The following is a 17,344-nucleotide window of genomic DNA, read 5'->3' on the forward strand; positions in this document are numbered from 1 at the left end:
TGAATATATGTTTGAAAATAACATATAGATTATTATCTGTGTTATTTCTAATATGAAGCGTTTTTATTCATGTTTATTAATTTTTACGATGATATTACAATGATACATTTTAATGATAATGATAATTGATTTAATGATTTAATGATTGAACAAAACATCTGAATACAGCAATCAGTGCATGTTGTTATTAACTTAAAATAACATTTTATTTGATAATTGTTGCTATTGTTTAATCAATTAAATTTTGTTTGTTGTTACAATGTATGGGAAAGCATCTTTTGCTATTTGGATTTAGAAAGCACTATTCTGCGGAGAGTCTAAACTGTTTATTTTTCAAGCTAAAAATGGACACAGGTGTGGTAGCGGCTGGACTTTAAAAAAAGCTTTCAATACCGTAAATCATACATTAATAACTTATCAAAGTAAATCTCTCTGAGATAGAAAACAAAGTGTTCGTATAGCCAATGTAGCATCAGAAATCAATAATGAATTTGGTGTACATCAAGGTTAAATTTTGGGTTCTTTATTATTCTGTTTGTATGTTAATGATCTTCCTGAAATGTACCAACCTGTTGTACCTTGTCAGATACATGCTAACGATACGGTCATATACATTCATACTTCAAAAATAAGCTAGCTGCACAAGGACAAGCTGCCATGGTTAAGGTTTCAAAATGGCTTATAAACCAGTGTCTCAATGTCAACAGAACCATTGTATGGTTTATTTTCAATAGGTTAACAATGATCCAGGCCCAGATTTTTGTGTATCTGGTACAAACCTTGAAACAATACCTGAATTTAAGTATTTGGGTAGAATTATTGACTCACAACTAAAATAAAAAAGTGCTTTCGGGCAGCCCAAAGGCACTTAGCGGTGTCATATTTAGCAGCACAAAACTGGAACAATGTCCTCACAGAACTACCAGAACTACAGGACATCACATCTTTTAATTCCTGTTAAACAGTGGTTATTGGATAATGAAACATGTTTTCATAATGCAAGATACATTGGTCTAGTCTCAACAGTGTTGTATGTTATGTATTTGCTAGCTGGGATGTTCTATCGTCAGTGTTCCATATTGTTAAATATAATGTACAAGATGCTACTATATATCCATCCATCCATCCATTATCTGAACCCGCTTATCCTGAACAGGGTTGCAGGGGGGCTGGAGCCATTCACTCACACACTCATACCTACGGGCAATTTAGACTCTCCAATCAGCCTAACCTGCATGTCTTTGGACTGTGGGAGGAAACCGGAGTACCCGGAGGAAACCCACACAAACACGGGGAGAACATGCAAACTCCGCACAGAGAGGCCCCGGCTGACGGGGATTCGAACCCAGGACCTCCTTGCTGTGAGGCGGCAGTGCTACCCACTGCACCATCCGTGCCGCCGCTACTATATATGCTATGTGTAAAGTTTTGTGTGCTATATATGTTGCTTGATGCTTATGCTTTATGTGGTGCTATTTGTTACCTTGTGTGCTTTATCTGCTCAATTTGATGCTATGTGATTGCTGGGGACTTGATAATGCATATATTTCTTGCTATATGTGTTATCATGTCATGACTTTTATGTTTTCCTATCAACCTGACTACAGCTGAAAATGAGCCCAAATGGCTACATCTGGCACATTTTACATTATGTTTATTAATATGCACTGTTCCTTCTTTTACATTTAAAAAAATAAAAAAATAAACACACGTGTTATTAGGTGCATCAGTAACTTCGGTGGGTTTTGGTGGATCTTTCTGCCAAACCAGCCTAATCTTCCATTTTTCACACTTCAACCACTAGAAGGTGAGAGCTGAACCGAGATCAAAGCTTAGGACCAAAATCGGCAGGGCGTGTAGGCTTTGAGTCCACGCCACTCTCCACCTCTGTAGCCATAGAGAGGAGGTATCGCCAGAAAACGTGCGCGTTTATTGGATATTGGCCTTACGTGTCGTTGCTAGGGGCGTGGAATGAATGTGTAAAATTGGACCTGTAATGGGGATGTCTCTCATTGACTACATTTAATTTTCAGGGGACGAAACCGGTTCTTGTCGCGTTTCAGTTTAAGCAGGTGTTAGGAATATCAAGCCTTAATGAAAAATATTTCCGCATTTTACCGGGTTAGCCTAAATAATAATTATTTGTTTGCATTCGCGAGCACCTATTCAAGCAAATAATAGCGGGGACCTAGCAACATACACTAACTGATTCAAGCTCTGCGTGAATTGTAATATTGAATAGCATAAAGGAGTGGTGTTGATTTGCCCCATTTTCTTTGAATATGTGTTCATTTTTTCGTTGATAAACGGTGCTGGAACGACATGCCGGGGAAATGACCAACTGCGGTTAGCCAGATTGCTAACCGTTTGCTCACTTTACTGTTTTGTGCTGGATTTCTTTTTGGGTCTATTAGATGGCTATCTTCCTTACATCGATGGCTTGCAAGCTAACTTAGTGCTATGGTGTAAACTGTAAGTACCTAGCTAATGAATTTTTTTTTTTTCTCGAATTTCTAAAAAGTAATATCTTGTTAATGCTAGTTAACGTTAGTTAATGAGAGGTAAGTTACCCTTAACTATGTGGCAAACGTTTGCCAAGATGCCGAATGACACGGGCAATTGTATTGCTAGCTAGCTAGCTTGTAACTAAATTTAAACGGGTTGCAGCTACTGTAACGTTAGCTAGCTACCTTTAGCAGCCCTTTGAACGTTAACGTTGGCCGATTTGCCAAAGCTTACAGCGCGTTTACATTTTTATTGTTCAATCACGTTATCTTCCGAGGTCAGAAGCCTACTGTTTTGGGTGCTGCTGGTTGAATCGTTTTCCAATTGCATAACTAATGTTAGGTATATGAAATGCAATTATCTAATATGATTTTGATGTGTATATAATATGCTAGTTGGCTAGATAAGGGCGCAAGAGATTAGCTACGAAAGTAGGGTAATAAAATTAATTAAAAAATGCTTGCCAACAGTTTACTTACTACTAGTGCTATGTTTCTTTATTTTATTACGGTGACATAATTATCTCGAGAAAACTGATACATCTTTGTTGTTGCTGTTTAGATTTGGTGTGATGAAATCGCTTCAGTGATACCCTGTGTTGCCGAACTGCGTCAGCAGGCGGGCGCTGCAGGTACTCTGCTGCTGCGGTTGTTTCTGAACAACCATGGTAAAACCATTCTGGAAACGTCAGTGATACCTACTGAAATTATCGGCAGAAATGGAATCGGCGGGTGAATCGAATTCTGATCCCCCGTTGGGATATAAATATCAATCGGTTCCCAATTCTGAGTGTGAACTTAACATTAATATGTACGAAACCATCAGCGACAGTAATGTCAATAACATGGACACTTCAGCTGTGTTGAGAGGGGGGAGTGATCCTAGTGCATATCCTCCATCAAATTATCAGAGAATTGTGCGTCAAAGATTTATCAGAAGAAGTTTGTGGTTCTCTGACTCTGACGAGCAAGCGTTTGAACCACCCGAATGTGACAACCGAAGCAAAATCCTGAATATAAACCTTCGCACTATTGTAGACCGGACATTGGGAACTCGTGGAGGTTTAGAAGAAGGCTCTAGCACTGAGAGTCAATGTGGACAAAAAGACAGTGCAACGGAAAGTGTTAGCGCTGACGAGGACAAGGACAAGGTGGAACAGAAAAGCAATGCTGCACCCTCCGACAGTGCAAAAAATGCTGGAAAAGCAGCCAGCGACGAGAACGAAGAGGAGGCCGAGATGAAAGCTGTGTCCACATCACCAGGGGGCAGGTTCCTCAAGTTTGATATTGAACTTGGTAGGGGGTCTTTCAAGACGGTCTACAAGGGTCTCGACACAGAAACCTGGGTTGAAGTTGCATGGTGTGAACTTCAGGTAAGGATTTTGATCAGATGGCAATGTTATTGGTAGTCACTTATTTGTAGGAGATTTACAGCTACATTTTAAAGACTTGAAAGAAAAAGGCACAGATGCCAAGGCTAGCTGCTTTACATGTCACGGGCAAGGCATCTGTTTTTGCCCTACTCTAGCAGGCTTTCTTGAAGGAAAATATCTGCCTCCTGATTCACTTAGCTGCTAATTAACTTTGTTATCTTTGTGTTTGAGGCAAAAGTAATAAATCTCCCTACACATTCTTGTACTGCATTTTAAAATGGGTCAGTTGTGTGCACTGTTCAGAAATATGCAGGTATGTCACAGTGCTTTCTGTTTTTATGCTGGACATTTTTATGTGCACAAACGCATTCAAAATGTTTGATAATCTCGACTTGAGCAGATGAAATAATTCATCTTGTAGTTACCTTGGCCACAGGGTCATTGTGTGTTAGCTTTTGCTGTCAGTGAAGATGTCACTGGCCATGTAACTGTGATGGTGTTGTTATTAATGGTTTTAAATCAGGATATATTTTGTGATTGGGTCACCAAATGTTTTCTTTGGCCACAGAATTGGAGAGCGTTCCTTTGTGGTTTTGAACAAAAGGCCAGGGAGCTCATGGGTCAGCAGAGAGATTGCTTTGTAATTAATAGTCTGTAGAGGGATGTGCTCTGCTGGTCCATGTTTGTTCTTTTTCTCTTCTGCTTAGCTTGTTTGGGGAGAACTGTTCATCACAATTCATAACAACAGCGGAACTTGAAAGGGTGCATACCTTTACAGCCATTGGCACATGTCCATTGCCGGGCGATTGTGTTAAACTGCTGTGTCAAATGAAAGGATGCCTCTTTCTCTCTGAAATGAGGTTACCTGGTTGTAAATACAGCTTGCGCAATGCACAACACCCCTAAAGTCTTGTATATCTGTCGCACACAGTTTTGGACTGTGTACAGGCAGATTAGTAGACACCAAAATGCAATCCTATAGCCTTCACTCTGTTGGCTTTGTATGAGTAAATGAGTGATAAGTAGCCTAACATTTAATTTGGCATAGAAGCCGATGTGTCATTTTGAAAAGCAAATTCATTCAATACCTCCTTTAAATCTTTAATTCACTTCCATGTCTAGAGAAATGTATTATGTTTTCTGTGACTAGCTATACCAACCTGCTGTGGAATGGATCTAGTCCATAATGTGTTTGTACCAAGCTTACTAATTTTGGCTATACTGTTATTGGCAAGCTAGGTTAGACTGGTAAGCCATGATATTTTCCCCATATGCATGAAACTAGCCTTCAAGTCAACGTTACCTTGCATTCATCGTATCGCATTGGGTGATTGTCACTGAGATGGGTCATCAATTTCGATGTATTGCTCAGTTTCGTGGTAGCCTTTTTTGCGGCATATTTGGAATCGGCAGGCAGGGTAGGCTAATTTTCATTTCCTCTCCATTTTGTATGTCAAATATTTCCATAAGCCAGACTTTATTTTGTTCTGAGGGAAAGCTAGCTCGTCAATTGGACATTCAATCTCCAGTCTAGCATTTGGTGGTCTCCACCATGCTATGCTACCTTAGCTGACTTGTTCAGAAGAGTGGGGTAGATAACGCAGGTAAAGTCTATGTGACAGGCGCTTCCCCTTTCTGGCTATGCAAAATAAAACCACTAATTAAGATAAGAAGACTGTAAGCCTACTTTCGTTCTTCCGGGATTGTATTTGGACTTTGTGTGTCATTGTGTTCACGGTAATAATGTTTTTGGTGGTATCATTATTTTCAGTGAATTGTGTATATATAGTGAAACTGCTAACCGTCCCATCCTTAGGTCCATGGGTGTGCATTATTAAATCTTGATTTTATTCTCCTCATGTAGTGAACATGTTTTGGCTAGCATTGTCTTCAGAAGCATTAGTCAAAAACCAAAGGTGGTTCCTTTTAGCAAAAAGCATCAGAGTAGAGAGCTGAATGATTACTGGCAGGTTTTCCTCTATTTGAAGCAAAGCTAGGATGTCACTTGTTATTTTATTTTACATTTGTTTATTTTGATGAGTTTTCTTTTTTCCAATGCTTAGCTGTTGCAGGTGCGTGCGTGCGTGCGTGCGTGCGTGTGTGTATGTGTGTGGCCCAAGTAGTAGGGAAAGTGGGTGAAGGTGATTGCTCTTCATGAAAATGCATGTTGATCTGCATCTTACAGGCAAGTCTGACATGAGTTCTGATTGGCTGACATGCAGAGGGTTAATGCTGAAAAGGTGCCCCTGGATGATGTAGCCTCCTTTGGGAAGCGGGTGAGGGCGGTCGGCTTCTTCTGTGGGCCAGTCGTACTCTGCTCTGTACTGTACTTGTGGGTGCGCTCAAAGCGATACAATGCCTAAGGTGCCATCCTGATGCGGAACAGGGTGGAGGAAATATGAACTCCTCCTCCACTGCCAACAATACTTGGTCTTCATTTTCAGATGCCAAATTACTACCTTGAACAAAAGATCCTTGTTAGCCTGTGATCATGGAAACCAGATCAGGATAGGAGTTACCACTGCTACAAAACAGCTGCAGTCTCCCTCTGTGTTTTTGTGTGTAGTGCGTCAGAGCTGAAGTTTTGCTGGTTGAATAATTATGGAGCTTTTTTCTGTGATGTATTGGTATAGGGAATTACCAGGCACACTCAGTGGCATGTTGTGATTATTATTATTTTTTATTTTTTCATATCAGCGGAAGTATTTTTTTCGGAAAGCCTGATGTATAAACCATCGACCTCTGGATCCACCTCTCCCCATCTGCCTCGCATCTGCCGCGTCTGTAACCGACGTGGCTTCAAACTGGCGTTTGAAGGAGCAAGGACATTCCATTTGGCTTCTCCGGTTTCCCCTTCATTTCTTTTTCTGTACACATCACACTTCATTCGGCTGCTGATCAGCAGTTGCATTATCAATGAAAGCAAGGGAGCCAGTACCTGTGGCAGCCATACGTGCCCAAACATAACACCCCCTGTGTTTCACATATGAGAGGGGTGCTTTGCTTCATGGGCAGTTGATTTTTAGCCTCCACACTTTGCTCTTGATACTAAAGAGCAGAATTGTACCACTGTACAAATACTTATGGACTAAACTATATATATATATATTTTTTTAATTGCTCCGTGCAAATGCATTATCTTTTAGTTTAGTTTTTTCTAATTTGTGATCGTCATATTTTGGTAATTGGATTTGTCTTTTGCTTATTTTAAAATGCACATTTTCTTGTTTCTTGTCCTGGGTTCCCACCTGGAAACAAACTAGCCCTTAGAACTACAATGAATTTATTTTCAGGTCCATTTTAGTGGTCTTTCGTAGTGATTCTAGGACTTCTGTTTCTTTATCTTGCCAAGTCATTCCACCACGAGTGTTTTCTGCTCATGGTGTATTATATAGGATTGTGGTATGCCACAAAAACAAGCAAGCACGTGGTTTTTCAAATTATCCTCCTGCTTGCATTGTTATAACAATAACAACTGTTCAGGACCCGCAGTGAACCTTATGCTAAATGCTTCCTGTCTAAATTAAAATCAGCACTGGAGTGTTTCCTGTTGCATAAATTTGTTTGAAATCATGCAGTGACATTTCCCTTCATACAAAATATTTCAGTAAAAGCCACTATTTTTGTAATTTTAGACAATTGTTAGGTTATTTATTTATTTATTTATTTATTTTATTTTATTTTTCTGGCTTTCAGTTGTGTAGTTTGGGGTTTGGATCTGGTGCTAAAGGCTGGTTAGTTAGTTAGTTGTAAGAGTGTTGCTTGGCACTGATATTGTAGGTGTAGTAGGTAGCCTTACCATGACTACCTTCTGGCCCATGGATCAGATAGAGCATGTTCAGTGGCTTCTAATATTGGTCAGGTGTGCTACAAATCCATGCAAGACTACTTTAATGAGATCTGTAATAATTTTGATGGACTGGATTCAATGTTTAAACTGCTAAGCTGTGAATGAGAAGCGATGAAAATTTAAATTATTCACAATTTATGTAACCCAGGTTCACTCCGCCATCTCAAGCTGTCGAAGGAATATCCCAAAATACAGAAAAGGGCAGTTCCCAGAGGTCAAATGCTATACCCTGCTTTTTTCCTGATCTGTGGACCGCTGTCAAAGGTGGATATGGATGTAAAGGCTTAGAGAACTGCTGTAGCACAAGGCTGCTGCTTGTCATTAGTGCTCAATGTAGCCTACAGTCTACACAACTGCGTTTGTGTTTTCAGAGTGAGCATGAGGTCACTGTACCGTGCGTTACACTGCTGTGTTGGCTGTGCAGGTTTCTTGCAGAAATCTGGTTCTTTGGGAAGGTGGGACGCCATAAATGTACATTGCCTGGCGAGTGTGTGTGCGAGCCCTTTATGTGGTCACGTTTATTGCTGATAATGAGGGGAACGGCAGCACAGAACCGCTGTCACCGGACTGTAAGCAGGTTTAATTGACTGTAACCTGTCTGGAGGGGCGTGATGCCTGACGCGAAGAGTTCCGCGTTGCGAGCTGATACAGCCGAGGACGTTTTCTAGGCCTGCTCATTTGTTGTTCCGACACTCACTGAGTGGAGGAGGCTGTTTTCAGAGCATTTCTTGTTCACTGGCGGGGGAAAGGGCGCACGTGCAACTGTGATTTTCCACTCTTTGGGTGCAGGAGTCCTAGCGGTATCACATGGCTTTTCAGCCTGGAAGTGCTAATCGGGCCGTGCTTTTCAAACCCATCACTCTGTGCTAAAGCAGATGGAGCTTCTTCCGCGACGCTTAACTGTTCACAAATACCCTTGTAGGCTTTTCTGCCATCGTAGGCTTTGTTGGCATTAAAATGTCTTCAGATTAAAGTATTTTATCCTTATTTCTTTTCACCTATTTATTGCCATATTTTGTATGCATTTTATACCAGGCTGGACCTAGCTGTTTATATATGGCTTGATTTAGGGATGTGACAAATCACATGTGTTTCTAAAAGGTTCCCATTCCATTTTTAAAATGGTTAAACGTGTAACTGATACTGCTTAAGATATGAATACTCATATTTGTCTACTGACAAATTAAATTGCATTTGCAGGCTATTTTGGGCCATCTTAAAATGGTTTAATTTAAATGTCAGCATTGTCGAGGCATAGGCAAGCAGCTAATAGGCTAATTGCCAAATTAAGGATTTACATTTACATTGACATCCTGCTCACAGATGTCTAGCAGTCTGTAGTTAAAGCTGTGTAGGCTACGTCCAGGCATGCTGGCCGATCACGTGTAATTTAAAAAAATGCATTGTTTAAAATTAGAATCTGCTGCTATTGAGAACTTTGTTACAGACAGGGTTGTGCACTCCATTCTGTCGCCGCGGTAATGTCGAATATTTGCACGATATGCAGTAATATCATAACACCGACATGATAAATCTTTTCTAGTTTAGGCAGGGAATCTGTGTAAGTCTGTGTAAATATAACAATGGGATTTTGCACAGATACCATATTCGATACGTCAAATGATTTCACTTTTATGGCAATGGTTTCTATACAATTCGGCTTATATTTTTGTGTAACAGTACATTTTGCCAGTGCATTTGATTTTATTTGGCACGGGGCATTCTTTGTGGTGGCAGGATTGATGTGGTCCTTTTAAAGCAGGTGCTACTGGTAAAAAAAATATTTATTTTATGCCAACAATTCTACTTGATTTTAGAAATGGTTCAACTACACGGCCCTGGATAATGTAGGTAAGCTAGCTCTGGCTAACAAAAAAAACGTTGTTACAGGGTTATGTAGGTAAGGGTAAGTAAGTTGGACTCAATCCAAAAAATTCATTGTTGAACAGTATAAAATTATGGACAGTGGTTACATGTAATTATTGCCTCTTTCAACTTAGATTACATAGTAATGTTGTGTGTGCAACATTTGTCCAAAGATGTATCGTTTTATTTGTATTTATATATATATATATATATATATATAAGGCATAGTGGATAGCTACGTTCAGTTTGCCGGTAGTTTTAATAATCATGGAGTCTTCTGTGATGCTTATGAAATGCCGTACAATAACCAGTAAGTGAACCAACAGCTACATTTAATGCGCACAGAAATTATTTGTGGCCCAGAAAAACCAAACAATTTTTTTCTTCCTTTCAAAATTGCCAGCAATGACTCTGCATCTGTTGCCAAAAATACTTCATAGGTGCAATTCTTCATGCATTTGCATTCCAAAGCTAATTTATATCCAGAAATGTCACTGAGATTGGTATGTTTGTGACCGTACTTTCACAGCAGTAACGTTATGCATGGGCACACCTACGTAAATGGACAGTTTACCAGTTGGGTCGCTTATACAATAATGCATGTCTAATATATTAAACATTCATTAGCCACATTCCTCACTGCTTAGTAAAGCTGGGGATTTTGTTTTCGGTTTAAATACGCAATCATTCCTTCACCCTTTTGCCACAATGCTTTCTGTTTTCTCAGTTGGACTTTGGCATTGTGTCTACTTTCCAGTAACAACATTTTTCAGAGCAAAATATTAACCGGTTTCTCAAAATATTAACAGGTGAATTTTATTATTTTTATTTTTTTACTTGCCTTCACTCTTATGTAGATTGGTCAGATTTGTACTACACCTGCGCTCGTTTTTGTAAAGACTATTCCAACTGTTAATACACAACGGTACTATGTAAAGGAAAACCTCCATGCTCAAGAAAGCGCTCAAGTCCTATGCAGACTGAGGACTGGGGTGAGCAGTGGCAATATCAAGGGGCGTTGTGGTTCTGGCCTGTAGTCTGTGGTATGTGCGGGTAGTGCATCCAGATATTTACTCTGGAGTTGGAGAGGGCCTGCCTGAAAACTGGGACAGCTGCAAGGAGTGGCTACATTTCAGGCAGATGTTCTCCCTGTTCATCACGAGGGAGGGCGTTTCCAGAGGGGTGAGAGCTTGCTAGTAACTGATGTAAAGTGCACTGAGCATAATACAGTGGGCCCTCTTTCGCACACGCTCCAGTTGAAAGGGCTCTCATTTCTTGCCCTGGAAATTTGATTAAACTCCATGTTGTGAGTGGGAGTACTTTTTTTTTTCCCTAGCTGTTTAGTGTCTCTTTTGAGGGTGTTATCTTTTCTAAAACCAGCTCTGACCTCAGCCGTTGATGTTTTGGTTTGGTGGGAATGCGGGGCTGGTGTGTTTGTGTGTTGTGTGTATTGTGAACCCATTGAGGCTGCTCTCCCTCACCCAGTCACTGAAGTGGAAAAACAAAAGCGCCCAAAAGTGGGTCACCAGTTACAAACAAGCGGGCAGCCGGGGCCGGCGGGAGCAGGGTCCCTCCACAGAGGAGAGCACGTGTGCACGCATCCCGGTGGGTGTGCAGAGACCGGCGGGCCACAGCAGCCTGCCGCACCACCCTGCCAGATAGCGCCCCAGTTGTGCATTACCTGTGTTTTAGCCTATGACGGTCACCTGGACTCTTCTACCGAGGCATTTGATTTGGAGTGATTCAGAAAAGGCCTCCCTCCCTTGTTGGAGGCGTCGTTCACCCTCAGCTGATGAAGCTAATCCTTTAATCGCTGTCTGTCCTTAAGCAGAGGTAATGTCAGATGGGAGAGTAAGACATTGTTGTTGTGTTGAGAGACATGCCCAACAAAGGAATTTTCTCTGCGGTGGAATAGGCCTGTACTTTGGAGGAGAAAGTCTCGCCATGCTAAAATCCTCCAAAACCCAATGGAAATGACCACTGACCTACATGTAGACTTAATGATCACTAAATGCAGAAGATTAGGTTCTAACTTCTACTGTAACTTACTCTAACTTAAAATCTAGTCGTATCCATAGCTGTGAACCACACACTTGCAGGGAGTGAGTGTGTGCATATTGCACAGCAAACTCTATAACATAATCCACTGTCCGGTAAATACGCCTACTTTATTTCAGATTTCCTGATTGAGTTTTTATTTGTTTATTTATTTATTAATTTTTAATATTTGCTCTTCCTGAATGTAAACGTTTAGGAAAATATGGTGGTCAGCTATGGTTTCAAGCTGATAACCGTATTGTTTAAATATCATATGCAAATTAGTCTTGAGAGCTTGATTGGAGCACAAGGATGGCTGGCGCTCCTCAGTTCTGGCAGGACATATCTAATACTTTAGATCTCTGCTAGATCTATTTAGATATCTATTAAAAATAGATTTTGTTGTATGATTCATACTGGCTCTCATACCACCGAGCTGTAGCCGCCAATCGTCAATGCAAACTTTCTCTTGGGCTCTTATCTCGGGCAGTGTATGTGGTCGGCAAAGGCAGTTATTGGCAGCTTGCCTTAATCAGAAGAACATAATGTACGGTCAGTATCAGATCTGGATTTTTAATTGCACTTTATTCCTTTGGCTGAAAGTGATCTAACTGTCTGTAATTAATTGGTTTTCCATGTAGCGATGTTAATTGGCAAATGAGGATTATAGATGCACTGATCATGAGAGGGCAGTTCAGGGCTGCCGCTGGTCATTGTCCATCAGTGCGCTATGCACGGTCTGCAGATGGAGTCTCCCTGTAGTTCTAACCACATCATAAATCAGCACCCAACCTGCTCTGCAGTTAGGCCATACCATAGTGATATTTGCTCACTGTATACACAGCACCAATGTTAACATGGGCTCTTTTGTACAGAAGATGCTGTCCTTTTTCATGACCTTTTAATGTGCCAGGAGTCAACATTCATACTGTGTTTGGCCTGGGCTGTCTGAGCTGTGAGAGGATTCTTCATGGGGGACCCCCTATAAGTGATCTCTCACTATGATGCTGCACTTTGTGTAGCTGTCGTGGACTACTGTAGCAGCTGGTCTCCCTCTGCGGTAGCTGTGCAGTGTTGTGTCTGCTGCAGACTGTGGGATTTGCTGAGTCAAGGCTGTCTGCTGCTTTGGCACAATCTGCAGCTGGTGATAAAAGTAGCGGGTCAGCTTGGGCCGCTCCCGGAGCTGCTCTGCGTCCGGGGTCCTGGATACGGGCCGGCCCCCCGTCCGGGGTCCTGGATACGGGCCGGCCCCCCGTCCGGGGTCCTGGATACGGGCCGCCCCCCCGTCCGGGGTCCTGGATACGAGCCGGCCCCCCGTCAGGGGTCCTGGATACGGGCCGGTCCCCCGTCCGGGGTCCTGGATACGGGCCGGCCCCACAGCCTCGTGCCACTCCCAGAGGAATCCGGCTGCACAGCTGTGTTCTGGGGGCCAGGTGCAGGGTGACAGATGGGCTCTGTTGGTTTTGTAAATAAAGTCATCGTTTTGCAGAGGCTTGTCTGCGGAGCATTGCATAGAGCCACAGCTATTTTATTTGACTGTTTGTCATTTTAATTTGCTGCATTTCTTTTTTTTTAATGGTTTATGGTGTCACAACCTTCTGCCGGGAACAAAGCCTTCTGCCATGAGAAAATGATCTGACTCAACTTCAGACTAAAGTAGAGCGTTGGCATAGTTACCCGCTTTTGACCTGAAAACAACTTTCATTATAAAACTATAAGTTACTAGAACTGTTACATTTTCATTCATTACAACAGTTTAAAAAATGTGTGTGTATGTAGCACAAGTGTTAGAAAACTATGTCCTATGATCCTGACTCGATGGATTCTCCAGGAGGTGGCCAACTATTGGTTCCCTATTCTTTGGGTTCTTTTGTGCATGAACAGGCAGTTGGTTCAACTGTGTACTGTGTACTGTGTGTAGCCATAATAAATGTTAAATATCAAATTATCATTTCCCATTTTGAACGACCCTGCCTGTTTTGCTCTCCCTCCCGCTGTTAATGTACATGCCAAAGTGACAGATTTATTACTTGGCATGTGCATTGAGGCTGGAAATCTTAAAGGGTACAAATGGAGAGGAATGGGTTCTGGTCCATCTTCCATTCGTAGGAGTGAGCATGGTGAACACCCATCGTTGTACAGGAGCAGTGTTTTGAAAACCTCAAGGCTGCTCAGCAGGCATGTTGCTGTTGCTACTCTCAGCCCTACAGGCCTTGCCTTATCTTGCCCCAGACTAATTTTCTCTGAACCGCCTTTCACAGAGGATGCTTTTGAGTGCATCTTTAGTTTGTGACAAAATACTGTTTTTGAGAAAATGTTGCTGCTAAACACAATTTCTATTTGCAACAATATGTCTGCATGTGCCTGTTCCACATTTGGTGGCTGCCAAGGCCCCAGTCCCATGACTGGATAGTAGAGCTATTGTCAATTAGGATAAAGGGGAAATGTGTCATCTGACTGTCTGTCTGTTTGACTGTGCTCAGTACTCTCAGTGTTCTCAGTACTCGCCTGGTAAACCCTTCTTCTGGGGTCTGTACAGGTGTACAAATGGAAAACGTTCCGTAATTGTATTTATTTTAAAGCAGTTCGGTTTGAAAAGTTGAAGCCTGGAAAGTCAACTTTATTATCCCACCATGGGGGACATTTATGATTGTGCTCATGAGCTGTTGTATTTTTCCATATGCACAGGGATACAGCCCTAATCAGATTCACTGCACCCCCCACCCCAGCACAAATCTCTGCCTAGCTTTCCCTCCGGCTTTGCCCTATACGTTATTCTGGACATTACATAAGGAGAATGAACACAAAAAAAAGCCTTATCTCAGTTTAGTCTTTCCTCAGTGGCGCCACTGCTCTGTTCCTCTGCGACAGGAAATTGACGTAGAGACTATGTCCTAATGCAGCTGTATCAGCGGGGGAAAGGAGTGCGTCCGTCTTGTCTTGGGAGGGGAGAGCGGATTCTCCCCAGTGCTGTTCCTCACTGACGCACAGTCTCGCGCCCCCCTGTCGGGTAGGGTCATGGCAAGGAAGCCTCCCCCAAGCAAACCCTGATAGCCGTTCTCCCCCTCCAGATTTGCAAAGACACAGGCACCGGTCCAACATGCCTCATAAATCATTTGCGTGGACCTTTGGGATTTGTGGCTGCCAGTTGAAGCCTCGCGCTCGTGAGGCAGGAATACAGGGCCGTCGTGCAGCAGTGCTGCAGACTGCAGACATGTCTCCGCACACGGAGGAGGATCAGCAGGAACAGGTTGTGTGGCTTCGTGATGTAATGGGGTCAGGTTTTGTACAGGCACTGCTGGTTTATTTACTGCTGGGTGTGTGCAATGGAAATGAGTAATATGCAGGTACAGTACCACCTCACAGGTCCGGCCTGTCCAATCGGCTGTGTGACTCAGTATGAATCTGGAAGCATCATAGCACAAACGCCTTTTCAAGCTCTGTGTGTTATACAGTTAAGGCTTGTTTGATTATTGATTAGTAACTTAAATATTTGCTGCTTAAAAGCATGTTTCATTAGAACACATAATAGAATTTACATATCGCATTAGACCGTTATATTATGAGCAAAATGATTGAATTTGCTCCTACTTTAAAAACAAAACAAAACAAGTTAATTACTTTGAATTCAGGGGCGCTGGAGAGGTTTTGAACTCAGCTGCACTTAACTCTTTGGTTGTTCAACAGTTTGGTTTTTCTACTGTCTTGTCCATTGCACTCTGAGCCACAAAATGAATATGAGTTGGCTCTGGTGTCAGTGCCAGTCAGGCTCATCTGTATAAATGGGGCAAGACCAAATGTCACTCTCCAAGATGAGTGCTCATGTTAAATCTTTTAAAACTTGTCGTCTAACATTAGTCTGCTACTGCTCATCCTTTCTTTTCTCCCGTGGAATGCCAGGGAACCCCCATGGCAGACCGCAAACACTGGTACCTAACTGTGAGGATTGTTGAATTAAACCTTTATTAGTGGATGCGTTTCTGTCATAGGAAAAAAAGAAAATTGCATATGTAGTTGCAGCTCAGTGTAGCGCAGTCCAGTGCTCCTTGCCCAAAGGCTTACTGTAGCACTCTCAACTGTTCAACACTGACTGAAATGTCCCCTTTTCATGTGCCAGGCTTAAGAGCGCACATCTCTTTGAAAGAATTGGTTATAGAATCATACTTAAAACGTACATGTTGCGTGCTCCTTACTAGAAACCTGGGTTTGCTAAGCCTAACGGTTGCCTGTGGAAGGGCTACATGTACATTCAGTGAAATATTTGTTACTATTCGATTACTAAGCGGCATTCAGATTGTGTGGCTTATCAACAAAACAAATGGATGCTGTTCATTGAATAGTGAAAATTAAACCATTTGATCTTCCTGTGGAAACTTAGAGGGGACTTTATCCTGACATCCAATCGGGAAATTAGGAAAGGGGCCAAGCTGCTAGAGTGCAGATTTCGGTGAATTTGGTTTTGCGAATGGCGTCTCTTGGAGCAGCCATCTTGGTGAATTGAACACTCTGAAACGGCTCAATGGCTTTCATGGGTCTGATTAATGTTTTGAAACTCTCAGCCCTTCAGGACGGTATGCTGTGCTGTGACTGCAGAGGTGCTTTCTGCAGCCTGTTAATATTTCATGGCGATGCCAGAGAGATGCAGGATTTATACCAGCAGCTCTGGCCTGCCCCAGGTCGCCCCTGCCACCCCCACACTCTGCTCTTCCTGAGTGTTGCGGCTCAATGTCAGTCTAGCTCTTTTGTGAAGAAGCACTGCTCAAGATGCATGAATTCAACATTAGCTTCTCTGAGTTATTTATAGTTCAGAGAAACTAAAAAATCCAAATATAAATGTACTGTCACCATTCTAAAATGGTTGAAGTATATTTGACAAAATGTTAGTTTACTCAGTTTTTTGTAAATGTGGATCAACAATTTCTATTTTCCGCTGTTTTTAGCAAAATGAAGTGTCTCGCAAGGGACACTGCTCATTTTCTTGATGGCCGTCATTAAGTCGTTCCAGCCTGACATCCGCGTAAGATTACGGCTCCTGGCTGCTCAATAAATTTTAGTTTGGACCTGAGGCGCATTCATAAACGGACTCGGGCGGAAGCCCATTCATCAGCGCCGGGCTGGAGCGTGAGGCTGCTGATGTGATGAGCACTGCTGCTTACTGCCAGCGGTGACGTGTGTGTGTGTGACACTGCGCACACAGCACTGTCACCATTTGTGACTCACTCCCCATTTCTCTTTTATTTCAGGGGAACAATTAGCCACTGCGCAGCAATGGTGTACTGGAAGTTTTCACTCATGTGCTGGCTTGTTTGTGTACTTTTCTGTGATGAAACACCATAGGGGCTTTTCCCCAGAACATCATAACAGACTCTGTGGGCTTACCTGGGCATCTTGTTGACTCATTTCAGGTTTTATTTTTGTTTTTAGCAAAATGGCCCTGACCCTCGAGAACAACAGGGAATGCCCAAAGGTCATTGGGTTCATTGTTGAGGTCTTCTACGTGCAGAAAAGGCCCTTTGTGGTCCATTCAGCAGTAGAAAAGGCCCATCTAGTCTTTAGCCTTAGGAAACACAGGCACAAAATGGACACATCTGTTTAAAAGCAGTGCCAGTCTTTTGCAACTGAAAGGCCCAATGACAGTAGCAGGCCCTGAAAGCGCCGAGGTTATTCAGTGCATCTTTCCAGGCCTTTCACGGCCCAGAAGGGCTCTCTGCTCC

At 42.3% G+C, this 17,344-nt stretch overlaps 1 protein-coding gene across 1 annotated transcript in view; it reads left to right on the forward strand.

The window, feature by feature from the left end:
* Nucleotides 1-2,037: 2,037 nt before the first annotated feature.
* LOC133139519 (serine/threonine-protein kinase WNK2-like) overlaps nucleotides 2,038-17,344 on the forward strand; it is a 48,013-nt gene continuing 32,706 nt past the window's right edge. The window contains exons 1-2 of the mRNA XM_061259095.1: nucleotides 2,038-2,472; nucleotides 3,067-3,877. Of these exons, the coding sequence (XP_061115079.1) occupies nucleotides 3,224-3,877 (654 nt within the window). The 5' untranslated portion in view covers nucleotides 2,038-2,472; nucleotides 3,067-3,223. The remainder of the gene's footprint in view (nucleotides 2,473-3,066; nucleotides 3,878-17,344) is intronic.

The sequence above is a fragment of the Conger conger genome, chromosome 10 (genome assembly GCF_963514075.1).
Source record: "Conger conger chromosome 10, fConCon1.1, whole genome shotgun sequence".
NCBI classification, from domain to species: Eukaryota; Metazoa; Chordata; class Actinopteri; order Anguilliformes; family Congridae; genus Conger; species Conger conger.